Source organism: Crocuta crocuta, unplaced genomic scaffold (genome assembly GCF_008692635.1).
Source record: "Crocuta crocuta isolate KB4526 unplaced genomic scaffold, BGI_CrCroc_1.0 scaffold139, whole genome shotgun sequence".
In the NCBI taxonomy this organism is placed as follows: domain Eukaryota; kingdom Metazoa; phylum Chordata; class Mammalia; order Carnivora; family Hyaenidae; genus Crocuta; species Crocuta crocuta.
This window is the reverse complement of record NW_027533258.1, coordinates 8,280,334-8,295,165: the sequence shown is the minus strand read 5'-3', so window position 1 is coordinate 8,295,165 and position 14,832 is coordinate 8,280,334. Positions and strand designations below refer to the sequence as shown.

At 49.3% G+C, this 14,832-nt stretch overlaps 1 protein-coding gene across 1 annotated transcript in view; it reads left to right on the top strand.

Annotated features, from left to right (window-relative positions):
• The first annotated feature begins 579 nt into the window (after nt 1-579).
• Nucleotides 580-14,832, top strand: part of GLP2R (glucagon like peptide 2 receptor) — a 51,791-nt gene continuing 37,538 nt past the window's right edge. The window contains exons 1-4 of the mRNA XM_077746842.1: nt 580-678; nt 7,569-7,656; nt 9,647-9,751; nt 12,870-12,991. Coding sequence (XP_077602968.1) covers nt 580-678; nt 7,569-7,656; nt 9,647-9,751; nt 12,870-12,991 — 414 coding nt within the window. The remainder of the gene's footprint in view (nt 679-7,568; nt 7,657-9,646; nt 9,752-12,869; nt 12,992-14,832) is intronic.

Here is a 14,832-nt window from a genome sequence, read left to right as displayed (position 1 = left end):
CCCCTGGCGGCGGCCGGACAGGCTGATGCCTTAGGAAGAGACGTGCCCCCCTCACCAGGAGCCCACGGCCCACCTGCCAGGCCCTCCCCCTCCTGCTGAACGGCAGCTGCAACTGTGCTGACCTTGGACGCTGCGCAGGGGCGTTGAAAGCCGAGCCCACTGACTGCCTGGCTCCCTTCCCCCCAACACACACACACACACACACACACACACACACACACACACACAGGCGGCCTCTGCTCAGAAAGTCCCTGGGAGCCCAGCTGCCTTGGGGAAGGTCTGGGAAAAATCTCCCTGCCCTTGGGGTGGGGGCCGGGGCGGGGGCTGAGCGGCCGCTGGGGAGAAACCCTGGAGATTCGGTAGGTGGCTCTAGACCGGTTTAGACGCCTCTCCGCCCCGCGTGCGCCGGGTTTGTGCAAACATCTCTCCCGGCGCGCGCTGTGCAGGGAGGAATGCAGGAGGGGGCCGCCTGCGGTACATCTCGGACCTTTCTAGAAGCGCGCCCGCACTTGTGAAGTCGCGGCAAGGAAGGGGAGGCCGGCACCGAGGGGTCCCCCACCCGGAGTCCACGCGCTGCCCATGGGCACCCCTGTTGCGCGGGGGGCCAGGCCTCTCTCCGCCTCCAGGAAGCCCTCGCCCCCGGTCCTCGCCCTGCTGCTGCTGGTGTGCATCAAGCAAGTAAGAGGCGTTCTGACGGTTATTGTTACAATGATGGCTCGTAGGGCGGCTTTTGTCTCTTTTCCGACGGGAGAAGCAGAGTGAGGCTCTGCTAGGCAGTTTGGAACAGGAAGGCAGGGGTGATGCACCACAGTCCGGGTGTTCAGTGCGATCACTGCTCATCTTTGGGGCATGTTTGCTGCAAATCCTTGTTCTGTGCGCGCTGCTACGCAGCCGAAATCGCGGCGGGTTAAGTGTTCTGAATCCCAGTTTCCCTTTGACATCGTTTATATCGGCATTTCCCAGTGTCAGTGTGAGCTCTGTCAATAACGTGTAAGGGACGCCTGGGGGGCTCAGTCAGTGGGTGTCTGACTTCGGCTCAGGTCATGATCTCACGGTTCGTGGGTTCGAGCCCCGCGACGGGCTCTGTGCTGACAGCTCGGAGCCCGGAGCCTGTTTCAGATTCTGCGTCTCCCTCTCTCTCTCTCTGCCCTTCCCCTGCTCATGCTGTGTCTCTCTCCCTCTCAAAAATAAACTTAAAAAAAATTTTTTTTAAATAGCATTTAAACTTGTCACATCGGTCCCCTTGTCTGCTTTTACAGTCTTCTCAGGCCTGACTATTTAGGTTGATGGACGGTGGGGTTTCTTGTTTTCCTCTTATTTCCTTTCTCCTTTTCCTTCCTTCTCCGTATGAAAATACAGAATGTGCAGGGGCGCCTGGGTGGCTTAGTCGGTTAAGTGTCNAAAAAAAAAAGAAAATATAGAATGTGCATTGGTTAAAAAAATAAATGTATGAAATCCAAAGAAATATAAACACTGGCTATAAATAAATCACTGTATGCACCCCCCGCAGAAATCACCCTCATTCGCTTTTGGGGGCTTGTGCTTTCAAGCATTTTTCTGCCATTTATTCACATATAGTTTGTTTTTTAACATGGGATCAGACTATAAATATTATCCCACAAACTGCTTTGGTCTTAACGAAATACGCTAACAGTGCTCTCTAGCCCCGCGTATTAACTCATTTCATGCTCTCAGCAACCCCGAGAGGGAGGCCCTCCTGTTAATCTCACTTGCAGAGGAGAACGCTTTTCTGTGTCAGTAAAGATTGCCCCATGGTGTGATGTTTAAGGGCTTCGAGGTTGTTTTTTCTTAATTTTTTAATGTTTTATTTAGAGAGAGAGAGAACAAGCGAGCAAGCGGGGGAGGGGCAGAGACAGCAGGAGACACGGAATCTGAAACAGACTCCAGGCTCCGAGCTGTCCGCACAGAGCCGGGCATGGGGCTCGAACCCACCAACTGTGAGATCATGACTTGAGCCGGAGTTGGACACTTACCCGAGCTGCCCAGGAGCCCCAAGGTTGCCCTATAATGTATGTAACCATTCTCTTGGCGTGGGGTGGGGGTAGCTTTCTGGTAGCTTGTTTTTATTCTTATCCAAGGAGGGTAGACTTTTGCCCCTTTCCGTTGGAAGTTCCATTTTTATACTGGGCCATGACACAGGAGCCCCAATCAATCCCATTCATCTGAGTAATGCCAGATTTGAAAGTGCCTTACAAAGGCTTCCTTTTTTCCTGTGGCCCGTGGGCAGAGGTCATGCCTGTGAGTGGCCTCTGCCCCCATAACAGGGAGGGCCGTGTCCCTCGCCTTGCGAGTACGCACCTCATCAGGCTTTCTTTGGTGCTAGCTCGGGACCAGACAGGCAGAAAACACCCACCAAATTCTCTGCGTCCGATTCCGCCCAGAAACTGCCTTCAAGCCCTCACGGACCGTGGGTGTGAGCCCAGTGGATGGTTCCGTGGAATTCCTGCCGTGGGCTCAGCCTCTGGGCGGGCCACCAGCGTGCTCCTGAGTGCCGGCAGGCTGTTGGGCGAGTCCGCACAGAACTCACGTTCTCGCCTCCATCTGTACGTTGCGTGTTAAAACTGAATACAGAGCTATCTGGCTTCATTCCCCTTCTACACACTGTCACGCGTCGATCATCCACCGCGTGCCGATCACGGCTGTGGCACTCTGCGTTTTACCCTACGTTGTCTCGCTAAATCCCCACCACGAGCCTCTGACGGAGGTGTTGTTGCTGAACCCATTTTACAGTCGGGGAGATTAAGGTTTGTGGGTGTTAGATGGTCCCCGGCGATCATGAGGCTTGTGAACATTGGAGCCACCGAGTCAGCCCGTGGTGTTTGAAGTCCTGTGTTCTTAATTCCAGAGCATTCTTTGGAAGCTGCTGACCTGTGGAATATATATGTTACGGCAGCAAAATTTGCAGTGTCTCAGGCTGGCTTATGACGGTGACAGAGCCACACCTCGGCATTTTCGTAATCAGTACTGTCCCCAAGTGAGCAGGGTCTCCCGTCTGCCACCCCCATCTGTTTCCAGATCCTCTTCCCTCTGTCCTCCAGCGCGTGTCTATCACCCCCCGCCCCACGGTTCTTGGTCTTAAAAACCCATATTTTTCCTCCAGATGTTTACATGACAAGGCTTTGCATAGACTTTCATGATGGATTTTGCTCACAGACGCTCCCCCTGCCTCGGATATAAATGACTGTGACATGTTTTCTGGCAGGAAGTCTTCGTAAAATTCACTTCATGAGAAATTCTCAGGGATCGTTTAGTTTCTTTTTTTTTTGTAAATTTTTTTTTAATGTTTTATTTATTTCTAGGAGAGAGAGAGACAGCGTGAGCAGGGGAGGGTCAGAGAGAGAGGGAGTCACAGACTCCGAAACAGGCTCCAGGCTCTGAGCTGGCAGTCAGCACAGAGCCCGACGCAGGGCTCGAACCCACGAACCGCGAGATCATGACCTAAGCGAAAGTCGGACGCTTAACCGACTAAGCCACCCAGGCGCCCCATCAGGGATAGTTTAGTTTCGAAAGTCAAGCAGGTCTCCCCCCCGCCCTAACCCCCACCCCAACTCATTTAAGTCAATTGGGAGTTGCCTTGGCTTCAAAGCACTTGAAACTCTCCATCGAAAGCTCTTTGAGAAGCGAATCTGTGGCTCTTTCGTGCATTGAGCGTGTACAAAGGTGCATAAATTCAAATTTAATTTAAAAAAGGACCGTTTGGCAGTACCTTATCAAAACCCTTTAAAAATGTGTATACCCTATGACCCAGAAATTCCAACTGAAAGAATTTCTCCTAAGAAAATAAAGATGTGCTCAGACGTTTAACTGTGAATATTTTCAGTACAGCGTCGTTTATATTAGCAAGCCTCTGAGCCGGTGCAAGTGGTTTGAGGACTTAAAAACTGAATTGTATCACATTTATTCATAGAACATCATGTAGCTGTTAAAATGGTGTTTTAGAAGTGCGGTTCTTGAAGCGCATACATATCAGCCTATATCTTCCGGTGAAAACAAACAAAACAAGATGGTTTCCTTTTTGGGGGAACAATAAAAAGGGAAAGAAAAGGAAGAAAGTAAAAGGAAGCCATGTGCCCAGGCAGAAGAGTCTGGAAGGAGATGGTAATTTCTATATAAGATTATGATTCCACTTTGTCCCCTTTATGCTCTCCTGCAATTTTTGTTTGATTGACAGAGAGGCAGATGCCTTCCTGAACCAAGAATACAATAAAATGTATTTAAAGCCATCAACAGAAGGTCTTTTTTTTTCCCTTTTCCTCTATCCCTTCTCAGCCAAGTTAGTCGCTGGGGCTGGTCGCCTGTGCAAGGGAAAGAAGAATCGAGATCAAGTAGAGTTTTCCAGTTAGAAAGCATCCATTCGTGTTCTCTCCTTCCCTCCTTCTTTTGTTTGAATCAGGCTGTGACTGAACTTGGATTTGCGTCTTGTGTTTTTCGTGCCTTCAGGACAAGTATTGGGAAGATAGTCTGAGTTTTTCTAGCTCTCCTACATTGACCAAATTCTGTGTTTGGAGATTTCTTCTCCTTCTTTTTCTTGATTGATTTCATTGTGTTTTCCTCGGCCAGTTCCGGTGAGATCCCTGAGGACATAAACAGCCCTTGATCTAACAAAGGGTCTTCCTTCGGTGGCCTGTGGGATTCTGGAAGCTGACGATTCGGTTATCAACGTATTTGCTGAACTTGTGAAAAGTAGTATAGAGTCCATTATGGTCCCGTTGGGGCGTTTATTCTCTTCATGTGTTCGTAAACCTCCACCTTGACTCTTCTGCTACAGCTCAAAGACAGAAAATATTAAGAGAGACTGAAAGCTTAGGGGCGCCTGGGTGGCTTAGTCGGTTAAGCGTCCGACTTTCGCTTAGGTCATGATCTCGCGGTTGGTGGGTTCGAGCCCCGCGTCGGGCTCTGTGCTGACTGCCAGCTCGGAGCCTGGAGCCTGTTTCAGTCTGTGACTCCCTCTCTCTCTGACCCTCCCCTGCTCACGCTGTCTCTCTCTCTCTCTCTCCTAGAAATAAATAAAACATTTAAAAAAAAAAAAAAGAGAGACTGAAAGCTTATTGGAAACTGAAGCCCAGGGATAAATGCCAGTGATTTCCTCTCATTATCATTATCATTATTATTATTACTTATTGGCTAGTCCCATGGTTTCCAAATTATGTGCTGAGGAGCCTCCGGGCACCACCGTGAGCTCACAGGGCTGCTGTAAGACATTCTAATTTTTCCAGGGAAGCCGAGCGATACGTGACATCTGCCAGACCCTGCAAATTACTGGCTCGAGGCGGTTCACGGTTTCAGCATTAGATCACACTCCATTCCCTTTGATGATGTCATACCTCTACAAACCTGGGAGGTTTTCTGGAGATGCTGTGATGAAAAGCAAGCAGCACCCAGACATCGGTATAGAACAGGTGTGAACATGGCGCTGTCCCATCTGATTCCCAGATTTGGGTGTTTGTCCAACCTCCTCCGGTGGGCACGAAGTTGCTGGGATGCAAATACTCCTCAAAGCTCTTCAAAAAGTTAGGCGTGTGACTCACAGACCCCATCGTGGAATTCCATAATAGCATGCGGGGTGGGCCACGCTGGGCAGAGGAGGGAGAAGGTAGATTGGACTAATTGCTCAGAAGGTGGAAACTGGCTGCCCATTGGGCTCATAGGTGGTTGGGGGTTTTTTGGGGAGGGGTGAGGGTGTTGGTGGTGACACCAGCTGTGTGTGTGTGTGTGTGTGGATGTGTGGGTGTGTGTGTATATGTGTGTGTGTATGTGTGTGTGTGTGTGTGGTGTGTGTGCGTGTGTGTGTGTGTGTAAGTGCCTTTTGGTGGAGCACCTCCCCAGTTTACACTGGGATTCTCCATTCTCTTTACACCTGTTGTTACACTTTCTTACCTCACTCCTTCAGCCCATCTACCTGGCCCAAGACAGCATTTGAGTTTGTTACCTCTTGTGAGAGGACACAAAGCCTCAAAGCCAACTGAACGGGGTGATCTTATCCCAGTTCACATATTTAACCCTCCTGTGCTCAGCCCCACCCCCAACTCTGCCCCATACCTGTGCTTCTTTCTTTAGCTGGTATTTGGGGGAAACTGAGGGCAATAAAGCCTGCCCTGTGCTAGGGGCTTCTATTCAGAGATGAAAAGACATATGTCAGGCCTCAAGTAATCTATGGGGTAGTGAAGGGGGTGGACAGTTGAACCCCCAATGGACAGTACAACGTGATGGGCCATAGGACTTGGTTATGTGTGGGGTCGCTGGGGAGAAGGGTCACTAGCTCAAGATGTCAGGGACAGAGGTGGTCAAGCATGACCAGGGGTCGTTAGTCTTGAGTGAACAGAGGTGAACAAGGAGGGAGCCAGGTGAAGACGAGGGTGGACGGGAGGGTCAGTGGGAAGTGAAAAGATGCAAAGTCGTAGAAAAGCATGACTGGGCTTGAGAGGCTTGGGCTGGGGGTGGTTGAGATGTGAAGTCAAGTCAACAGGCCGCGAGGGGAAGATCTTGTGCAGGAGAGCCCTGTGGACCTATCCCTTTGTCGGGGGTTGGGGGAGCATGTGTGGACCAGGTCAGAGGGGGAGGAGACAAAAGGCTTAGGACGGAATCTGGTGCTTAGTTGCATGAAGGGGGAGGAGGGGGAAGGAGGAGCCAAGGACGACTCCTAATTTCTGGTTGATGACTGATGGTGCCGATACTGAGCTCCTAGGAGATGAGGCTCTTTGGAAGCAGAGGTTGATGGGGTAAGAATGTCACCTGGCTTTGTGTGCCAGCCAACTATACAGTTGTCTCTAGAAGATTCTAATTCCTTTAGGGCAGAAGCCATGTCTTGCTCGTTACTGCACCCCTTCAGTCCCTCGTTAATGCAAAGCTTAGCGCACAACAGGTGTTCAGTAGAGATGAGTAAATTCAAGAAGAGAAAGCCCCTTTAAAGCCCTTGTTTTGTTCAAAAGACAAAAGCAGTGGTACGGAGACACAATTAGATGTTATTAGACAACTCTATTGTCTGCAAAGCCCAAAAATGTCTGCTGTATTTTTAAGATTCTACGGGAAGGGATAGTTCATGTCAGAAAGAAAAAACTCCCAAGGTCTCAGCTTAGTAGCGGAGCATCTGTCTACCCAGCCTTTGACTCTGGACCCACGGGCTGCTGGGGGGGGGGGGGGGGGGGGGGAGGGGCAGATCCCTAAAATTCTTAGCCTTTCCCTGACACAGTATTGGGCCCTTCTTGGCATGATGTTTCTCTCTTTGAGATCCACAGAATCTTAGGAACATGCAAATATTCATCTGCCAGGGTGTAGCACTCAGGATGAGTGTGTCGCCTCCTCTTGAAATATCAACCTCACCTGAAGATTTTGCGAGGGAGAAAAATCTCTCATGTTTGTATTAAAACCAGTATGATTAGATTACAGATGCGTCTGTGTAAGATGAGACATGAGATGTTGAAGAAGTTCTGTTGCTTGGTCAAGGCCATGACAGTCACTTCCGTGGGAAGGTCTGAGAGTCATGGCAAAATGGGGCCACCCCTGTGTTTGTGGCTAACTTGGGGGTCACCGTGGTATTTTCTGCCCAGGTTACAGGATCCCTCCTTGAGGAGACAACTCGCAAGTGGGCTCAATACAAAGAGAAGTGTCTGAGAGACTTACTCAACGAACCTCCTGGTAAGTACGTGTATGAGCTATCTATGGCTGCGTAACAAATAGCTCCAAAGGTTAGTGGGTTAAAGCAATCATCATCAACAACATCATCATCATTTATGATCTCTCACATTTTCTGTTGTTGAGGAGTTCAGACCGGGTACAGTGAAAATGGCTTGTTTTTGCTCTATAGGATCTGAAGTTTAGCCGGAAGACTCAATGGCTGGGGGCTGGAATCAAGTGAAGTCCTGTTCACACTACGTCTGCTGGTTGATGATGGCTCCCAGCTGAGAGTCCATTGGCCAGAACACTTCCACACTGCCTGTCTACACCGCCTGGGCTCCTCACAGCACAGCGGGTGGTCTCCCAGGGCAAGGATGACCCGATCCCTTTTATGATCTAGCCTCAGAAGCTACTTCCTCCATGTCCATTTGGGTCAGATGGTTACCAAGGCTTACGCAGCTCCAAAGGAAGAGAAGAGAGACTCCCACCTTTTATTATAAAAGAGCATCTGAAACAAGATATTCATAGATGTGACTATTTATTTAAAGCCATCTGTCACAGCACATTCACCACCGTGGCATGGGCAACTGCCATAGATTAACCTGGGACTCTATTGGGTAGGTGGGTGGGAGGAGGTCCTCAGTTCCAGCGAACTCTCTGAGTCTGAGTCCTTACCCTTTCTCTTACCCATGTCTACATTAGATGTAGAGTGTTCTAGCAACTACGTTAATAGCTTGATCAGTCCATGGCCTCTCCTGCACTCATACTGACTCTTTGAGTGCATCTAGACTCTTCTTTTCTTTTTAATTTTTGTCATGATGAAAGCCGACCCCTCCATCTCCTCCTGGCTGCTTTCAGATCATTTCATTTAGGGGCCCACAAGAAGACAGGTCATCATAAACTCTCTCTTCTTCTTCTGGACCCAAAGCCAGTGCTAGCCTTCAAGCCATACCCCTCTCCCTCTCAATATTTCTTCAGCCCAGGCTGGTAGCAATCAACGCTTGATGCCTGTTATAAGAATCACCCCTCACATGGGGGAATACTGCTTTCTGAAATCAAAGTAGGACAGGTCCTCTTTATCTAGAGTCGTGCCTCATTGAGCACCTCGGCCAGGTGAGCAGCGCTTCACGTGGACCATGTGCTGACAGTTGGCAGCCAGGTCCAGGAGATGCTCAAGCCAGCTCATAACCTGGCAGATCTATATCTGTGGAGCCCTGACGCCAGGAACCTGAGTGGCCCTTGCCACACAGTGTTCCAGCCCCAATAGGGAGCAGATAGGAATGATGCTTAGTTCCCAGGAGTGAGGTGTTTGCAATACGGACATTTGGGATCTGGCCTGAAACCCCTTCATTCCATTCCATGAGGCCCATAAGGCTGCACCATATGTTTTTAATCTTCTCGCCAAGTGCTAGGGTGTAAATCATCCCTTGCTTTTGAGATGGTGCTAATATCTCATAATGATTGTTGGATTGGTCTTCAAAGGGAGAAACATGGCCAAACAGGGGTTGTGTCAGATACGTGCAATCAAGAACCTCAATTCTGCAGATCTTCCTTCTATCCACTGGCCATCTCACGCATTTCATGGTACGGCTGTTCCAGGATCTAACTGATGAAGGCTTGACAATTCTTTAGTTCATCTTGGAAACAGGAGGCACTGCCTGAGTCTCCAAGTGTCCTCTTGACTCTGAGTTTGTGTGAGAGTTCAGTCCATGTTCAAATAAACCAACATCAGCATGACGTGCACATTGACATAGCTGATGGGAGCCGTGCCAGAGGTCAGGTTGAGTAGACAAAGTCACAGTGCTTGGGGCTGCACGAAGCATTCCTTCCTCCCCACACTGTTCCTCAACCTTGACCATCTGGACAGTGGGGCTCCCGTGATAGTTCCTGAGCAGGGTACACCAGCTTCCCATGCCAGAAAGGGGGCTCTGGGCTCCTGGGTGCCTCTACCTCCATCAACAACCTTGGTGCTCCAACACTTCCATTCATTCGGGACCTTTTCTCTCCACAGGGACTTTTTGTAACGGGACCTTTGATCGATACGTGTGCTGGCCTCATTCTCCTCCAGGAAATGTCTCTGTTCCCTGCCCTTCCTACTTACCTTGGTGGCGTGAAGGTAGTAAGTCTTATTTTACCATTTTCTGGAAGTTTCCTTAAGGGCTGGTCCCTCCTTGGTAGGCCATCCAGGGAGTAATTAGAGAGAGAGAGAGAGAGAGAGCGCCCTCCAATCTCGCTTCTGAAGTCTTGTTCCCCACAGGTCTCCTAAGCTGTCAGTAACACATCTTCCTTCTTCTCTGTTTACCTCCTCTCGTCTTCCCTCGATTCTTCTGTGCTGGGGTGCTCCATTAATGCAGTAGTCCTCTGTTCTTTGAGGACTGGAGAGTCCAGGCCCAGCTACCACAGAATTTGCTGCAGGGTCTTCATGGAGAGGAGTAAGAGGTGGGGGAGAGACTGGGATGCTCACATCTGCAACTTCGAGCTTGTCAGATGGAGAAGAAAGGCATCAAAACTACCCTTGCAAGGGGCGCCTGGCTGGCTCAGTCGGTAAAGCATGCAACTCTTGATCTCGGGGTTGTGAGTTTGAGCCCCATGTTGGGTGTACAGATTACTTAAAAATAAAATTGTGGGGGTGCCTGGGTGGCTCAGTCAGGTAAGCATCTGACCTCAACTCAGATCATGATCTCATAGTTCATGGGTTTGAGCCCCACATTGGGCTCTGTGCTGACAGCTCAGAGCCTGGAGACTGCTTCAGATTCTCTCTCTCTCTCTCTCTCTTTCTCTCTATCTCTCTCTGTTTCTCCCCTACTTACATGCATGCTCTCTCTCTCAAAAATAAAATAAACATTGAAAAAATGTTTTAATCTTAAAAAAATCACCCTTGCAGTAGCATTAGAAAATGGTGCTAGTGGATGGTTTTAAGCCCCATGGGACTTGGATGGAGTCTTTAACCATTCAGCTTGCCCCCACCGTGCCTGAAGGAAGTGGCTATTACGTAGGACTCCAGGATAATTATCCTGCCCCCGGCAGCCCCCGCAGCCCAGCTTCTTGGTTGGTTTATTCTGGAAGGGGACAGAAACAATTACTGGTTAGAACTCTTTTGCCTTTGACCACAGCCCATCAAAGAGCAAGTAAAAAAAATTACTCTCAAAAAAACATGAGCAATTACAAAGTTCTAGGCAAAACCAAGTGAGAATGGGTTTCTGTGAGGGTGAGAGGGTGGTATTTTATATTTAATTTCAGCTCAGTAAATCATCATCAGTTAAAACTTGGTTTCAATTTTCTGAGGCCTCTAGCAGAAGAGTTTCCAAGGAAGAGAGACGCATGCCTGGATGGGAAAGCTAGTAGCATATTCTGTGAAAATGTGCTCTGGTCAATCCAGGATGTGATGTTTAAAGGAAGATACCAGAGTTTGCTGGACCAGAGAGTCTGGATAGTTGGGGCAAGCCAGCTTAGCGGGGTGAGAAGGAGAGCACTGCATGTGGAGTCCAGAGCCTGCCCCTTGCTTTTACCTTCTGGGACTTTGAGCGAGTGTCCAAGCCCTCTGAGCTGTGGTTTTCTTGTCTGCAAAGCGACAGCAGCTATTTGTAAAGCCATGCTGAGGAATGAATGAAAAGGCAGGCACACAGTAGGTGCTTCGTAGGTAGAACTGAGGCGGAGACCAAGGTCAAGCCCTTGGATGCCTGAAGGTCTTTAAGACCCCGAATGTCCATGGGTCTCAAGGGCACATGGAACAGATCTCCACCTCCCCTTCTTCCCAAGAGCTAAAGATGCAGGCCAATTCCACTTGATGGGAAAAAGTGGTCCAAAATCTAGACTTACAAAGAAGTTGAGTTAAAGTTGCTTTTTTTGTTTATTTGTTTGTTTGTTTTTTTAATAATGGGATCTGGGTTTCTAGAGTGTCCCAAAGGGAGTGTGATTCGCAGAAGGTGGGAAGTTAGTCTTCCGTGCAACATCCTGCGCGTTAAATCTTAGAATCCCAGAAGGGTCCTTGCAAGTGAAAAGAAAATGTGGAGGCAGAGGAGGGGGGTAGAGAAGGAAGAAGGAGAAAAATTCGGGTGGGAAAAGACCAGAGGAACAAGAACTATGATCGGAGGGTGGGGAGGGTGTGACGGTGGACATGACTGTCAGGGTGCCCGACAGTTAATGAGCCTGGGGCTTGACGGCAAGGATTTAGACTTCCCTCTGGAGGGAGACATCCTCAGGAGCCAGGAAGGCACTGAGGCCTGAGAAGGACTTAATAGGATGTGTGCCTTGGGGATATGATGTTGACAAAGCAAGGATGTCTCCAAGTTTTGGGGACCCAGGCCTGGGAAGACGGGTCGGCATCAACAGAGGCAGGAAGAGTGCAGAGGGGCGTGGGTCTGGGGAGAAGATGGAGAGCTCGGTTTGGAGAGTGGGGCTGGAGATGTCAGCGGGACACGCTTCAAGGAGCCCTTCAAGGGAGATGGAGGCTCCCTACGGGAATATCGGTCCATCAAAGCCAGCGGATAGTTACCGTCGGCCCACTGCGTCAGCTCATGCCTGGGAAGTTCCGACACTTGCCATTTCTCATTTACAAGTCCAGTCGCCAAGTGGGAGGAGACCCCTTTGGGGAAGGGTCCTGGCAATGGATGTGGCTGGGCCACCTCAATCATCATCGTGGGGAGAGCACTGGCCTGTCCCTTGCACACTTGAGTGTGCACACAGGCACACGCTCATTTATGTGAGCTCATTTACACCCAACTGCAGAGGGTGGGTACCGTTATTAACCTCAACTCTTGACGATGAAGACACCGGAAGTCTCAGGGAGTAGAAGGACCATGAGCTCAAGGTCACAAAGCTTGTAGGTGGCTCAGCAGGCTGAGTCCCCCCCTTTCTCTTCTTCGTGGCACCATCTCTTCAGCCCCAGGACGCGATGGCCCTGTGATATCGAGCCAGGAAGCCCCAGGGGGGGCGGGTCCCCCAGCTGGGCTGCATGGCTCTGAGTCACCAGGGACTGTCCTGGCTCCCGACACTTGGGGTAAACACAGCAGACGCGAGTGGGCCGTGGTTTGTTACGAAACACAGAGGCTTCCGTGTTTTCCTTTCCATCCCAAATAAACAGCGGGATGCTAATGAGCCCTCGAAAGGGAAATGCAAATCCCTTTTCCCTGGGATTTTCCACGGCTTTGCGATGAGGACGAGGGCCTCACCACGTGCTGGGGAATGGGCTGCGCATTCCGGCCTTTCCTCCAGAGCTCTGTTTACTTTTTCAGAAAACTCAGGAAGGGCCTACAGACGCTGCCTGGCCCAGGGCACCTGGGAGATGCTGGAGAATTCCACGGACATTTGGCAGGATGATTCTGAATGCTCCAAGAAGCACAGTTCTGAACAGAACGTGAGTCCACTTGGCCCGGTGATGACAGGGTCCCCCCTCCCCACACCCTGCCCCCCGGTTGGCTTTGGGGACCACACAAGGGGCCTTCCTCTGAAGCTAGTCTGTTCCGGACTCACCTAGGGAAGGTCCACGGTCACACAACGGCTGACCTCTGGCTGCTTTTCTGGATGAATGTCTTTCACAGTTTGGGGTGACATGTGGACCCCCCTGAGGACCCTCTTTCTCACCCCTGGCCTAGTACTGGGGGTACCCAGAACCATCGACACACTGTAGGCACTTCATAAATCCTGAAGGAATGGTTTCACAGATTCTTGAAAAAAAATTTTTTTAATGTTTATTTATTTTTGAGGGAGAGAGAAAGACAGAATGTTAGCAGGGGAGGGGCGGAGAGAGAGGGAGACACAGAATCTGAAGCAGGCTCCAAGCTCTGAGCTGTCAGCACAGAGCCCGACGCAGGGCTCAAACTCACGGGCTGTGAGATCATGACCTGAGCCGAAGTCGGATGCTTAACCGACTGAGCCACCCAGAGGCCCCTAGTTTCACAGATTCTGAGCCAGTGGGTCTGTGATGGGGTCTGGGCATCAGATCGGTACCTGGTTCCCAGGGGATGCCAGGGTGCAGCTGAGGCTGGGGCAGACGTGGCCATGGGGACTCATCACCCCTTCACAGCCTGATGCTTCCTCTGGCCTCAGGTCTGCAGGGCCTCCCGCAGGCAGCGGACAGGGACAGCACTCTCCAAGATTGCAAGTAAAGATTTCTCTCTTTAGGAAGGCGAGGACCAGGTATGGCCTCCTCCCCTCTGCAAATGGCTGTATTTCCGAGAATTCGAATACTTAAAAAAAAAAACAAAAAACCCAAAACTCCAGAACACATAAAAACCAACTTCTGACTGTTTTTACTTGCATTTCTAATAGAGAGTTGACACGTTGCCCACAAAAGGCTGGTGATATTAAATCTGTGCTTTTCAGAGTGTTGGTAAAGAAAATGTGTTGTGTTCTATCTCATCAGTTGGGGGTCCTTATATATGATAAATGGTACTTTTTATAGAGACTATGTTAGTGTATGTACGTGTGTGTGTGTGTGTGTGTAAGTGCATATATATATATATAATTTTAACATATAACCTTAATGATGAAACTTGGTTTCCATGTAACACAATGTATATCAAGTGATATACATTGTATTTTGAAATATCCAGACACATAGAAAAGTTACAAGAAGAGTAAACACTCACAGACCCATTATCCAAAATTCAAAATGTGTTAACATTTCCCCAGATTTGCTTTTGCTTTGTCTCTCTCCTTGTGAAATGTTTGATGATAATTTGCAGGCATCGTGAGATTTCACCTTTAAATATTCATCAGGTCCTTCCTAAGCAAAGACATTATCCTTCATAACTATAAACCAGCATTGCAATTAACATTGTATCAGCTAATGTTTTATCCACATTCAAATATTCTCCATTGTCCCCTCCAATTTTTATAGCTTTTCTTCCCTGGACCAGAGTCGTCCAGATTTGTATATTGCATTTTATTCTACATCACTCTGGTGTCTTTTAATCTACAATCTCCCCCACCTTGGCCCATGACACTGGCTTTTTTTTTTTTTTAATTTAAATTCAAGTTAGTTAACATATAATGCAATAATATTTCAGGAATAGAATCTAGTGATTACTCACTTACATATAACACCCAGTGCTCATCCCAACAACTGCCCTCCTTAATGCCCATCCCCCGCCTAATGCCCCGTCAGCAACCCTCAGTTTGTTCTCTGCAGTTTTTAAAATGCTTATTTATTTTTGAGACAGAGAGAGACAGACCATGAGTGGGGGAGGGGCAGAG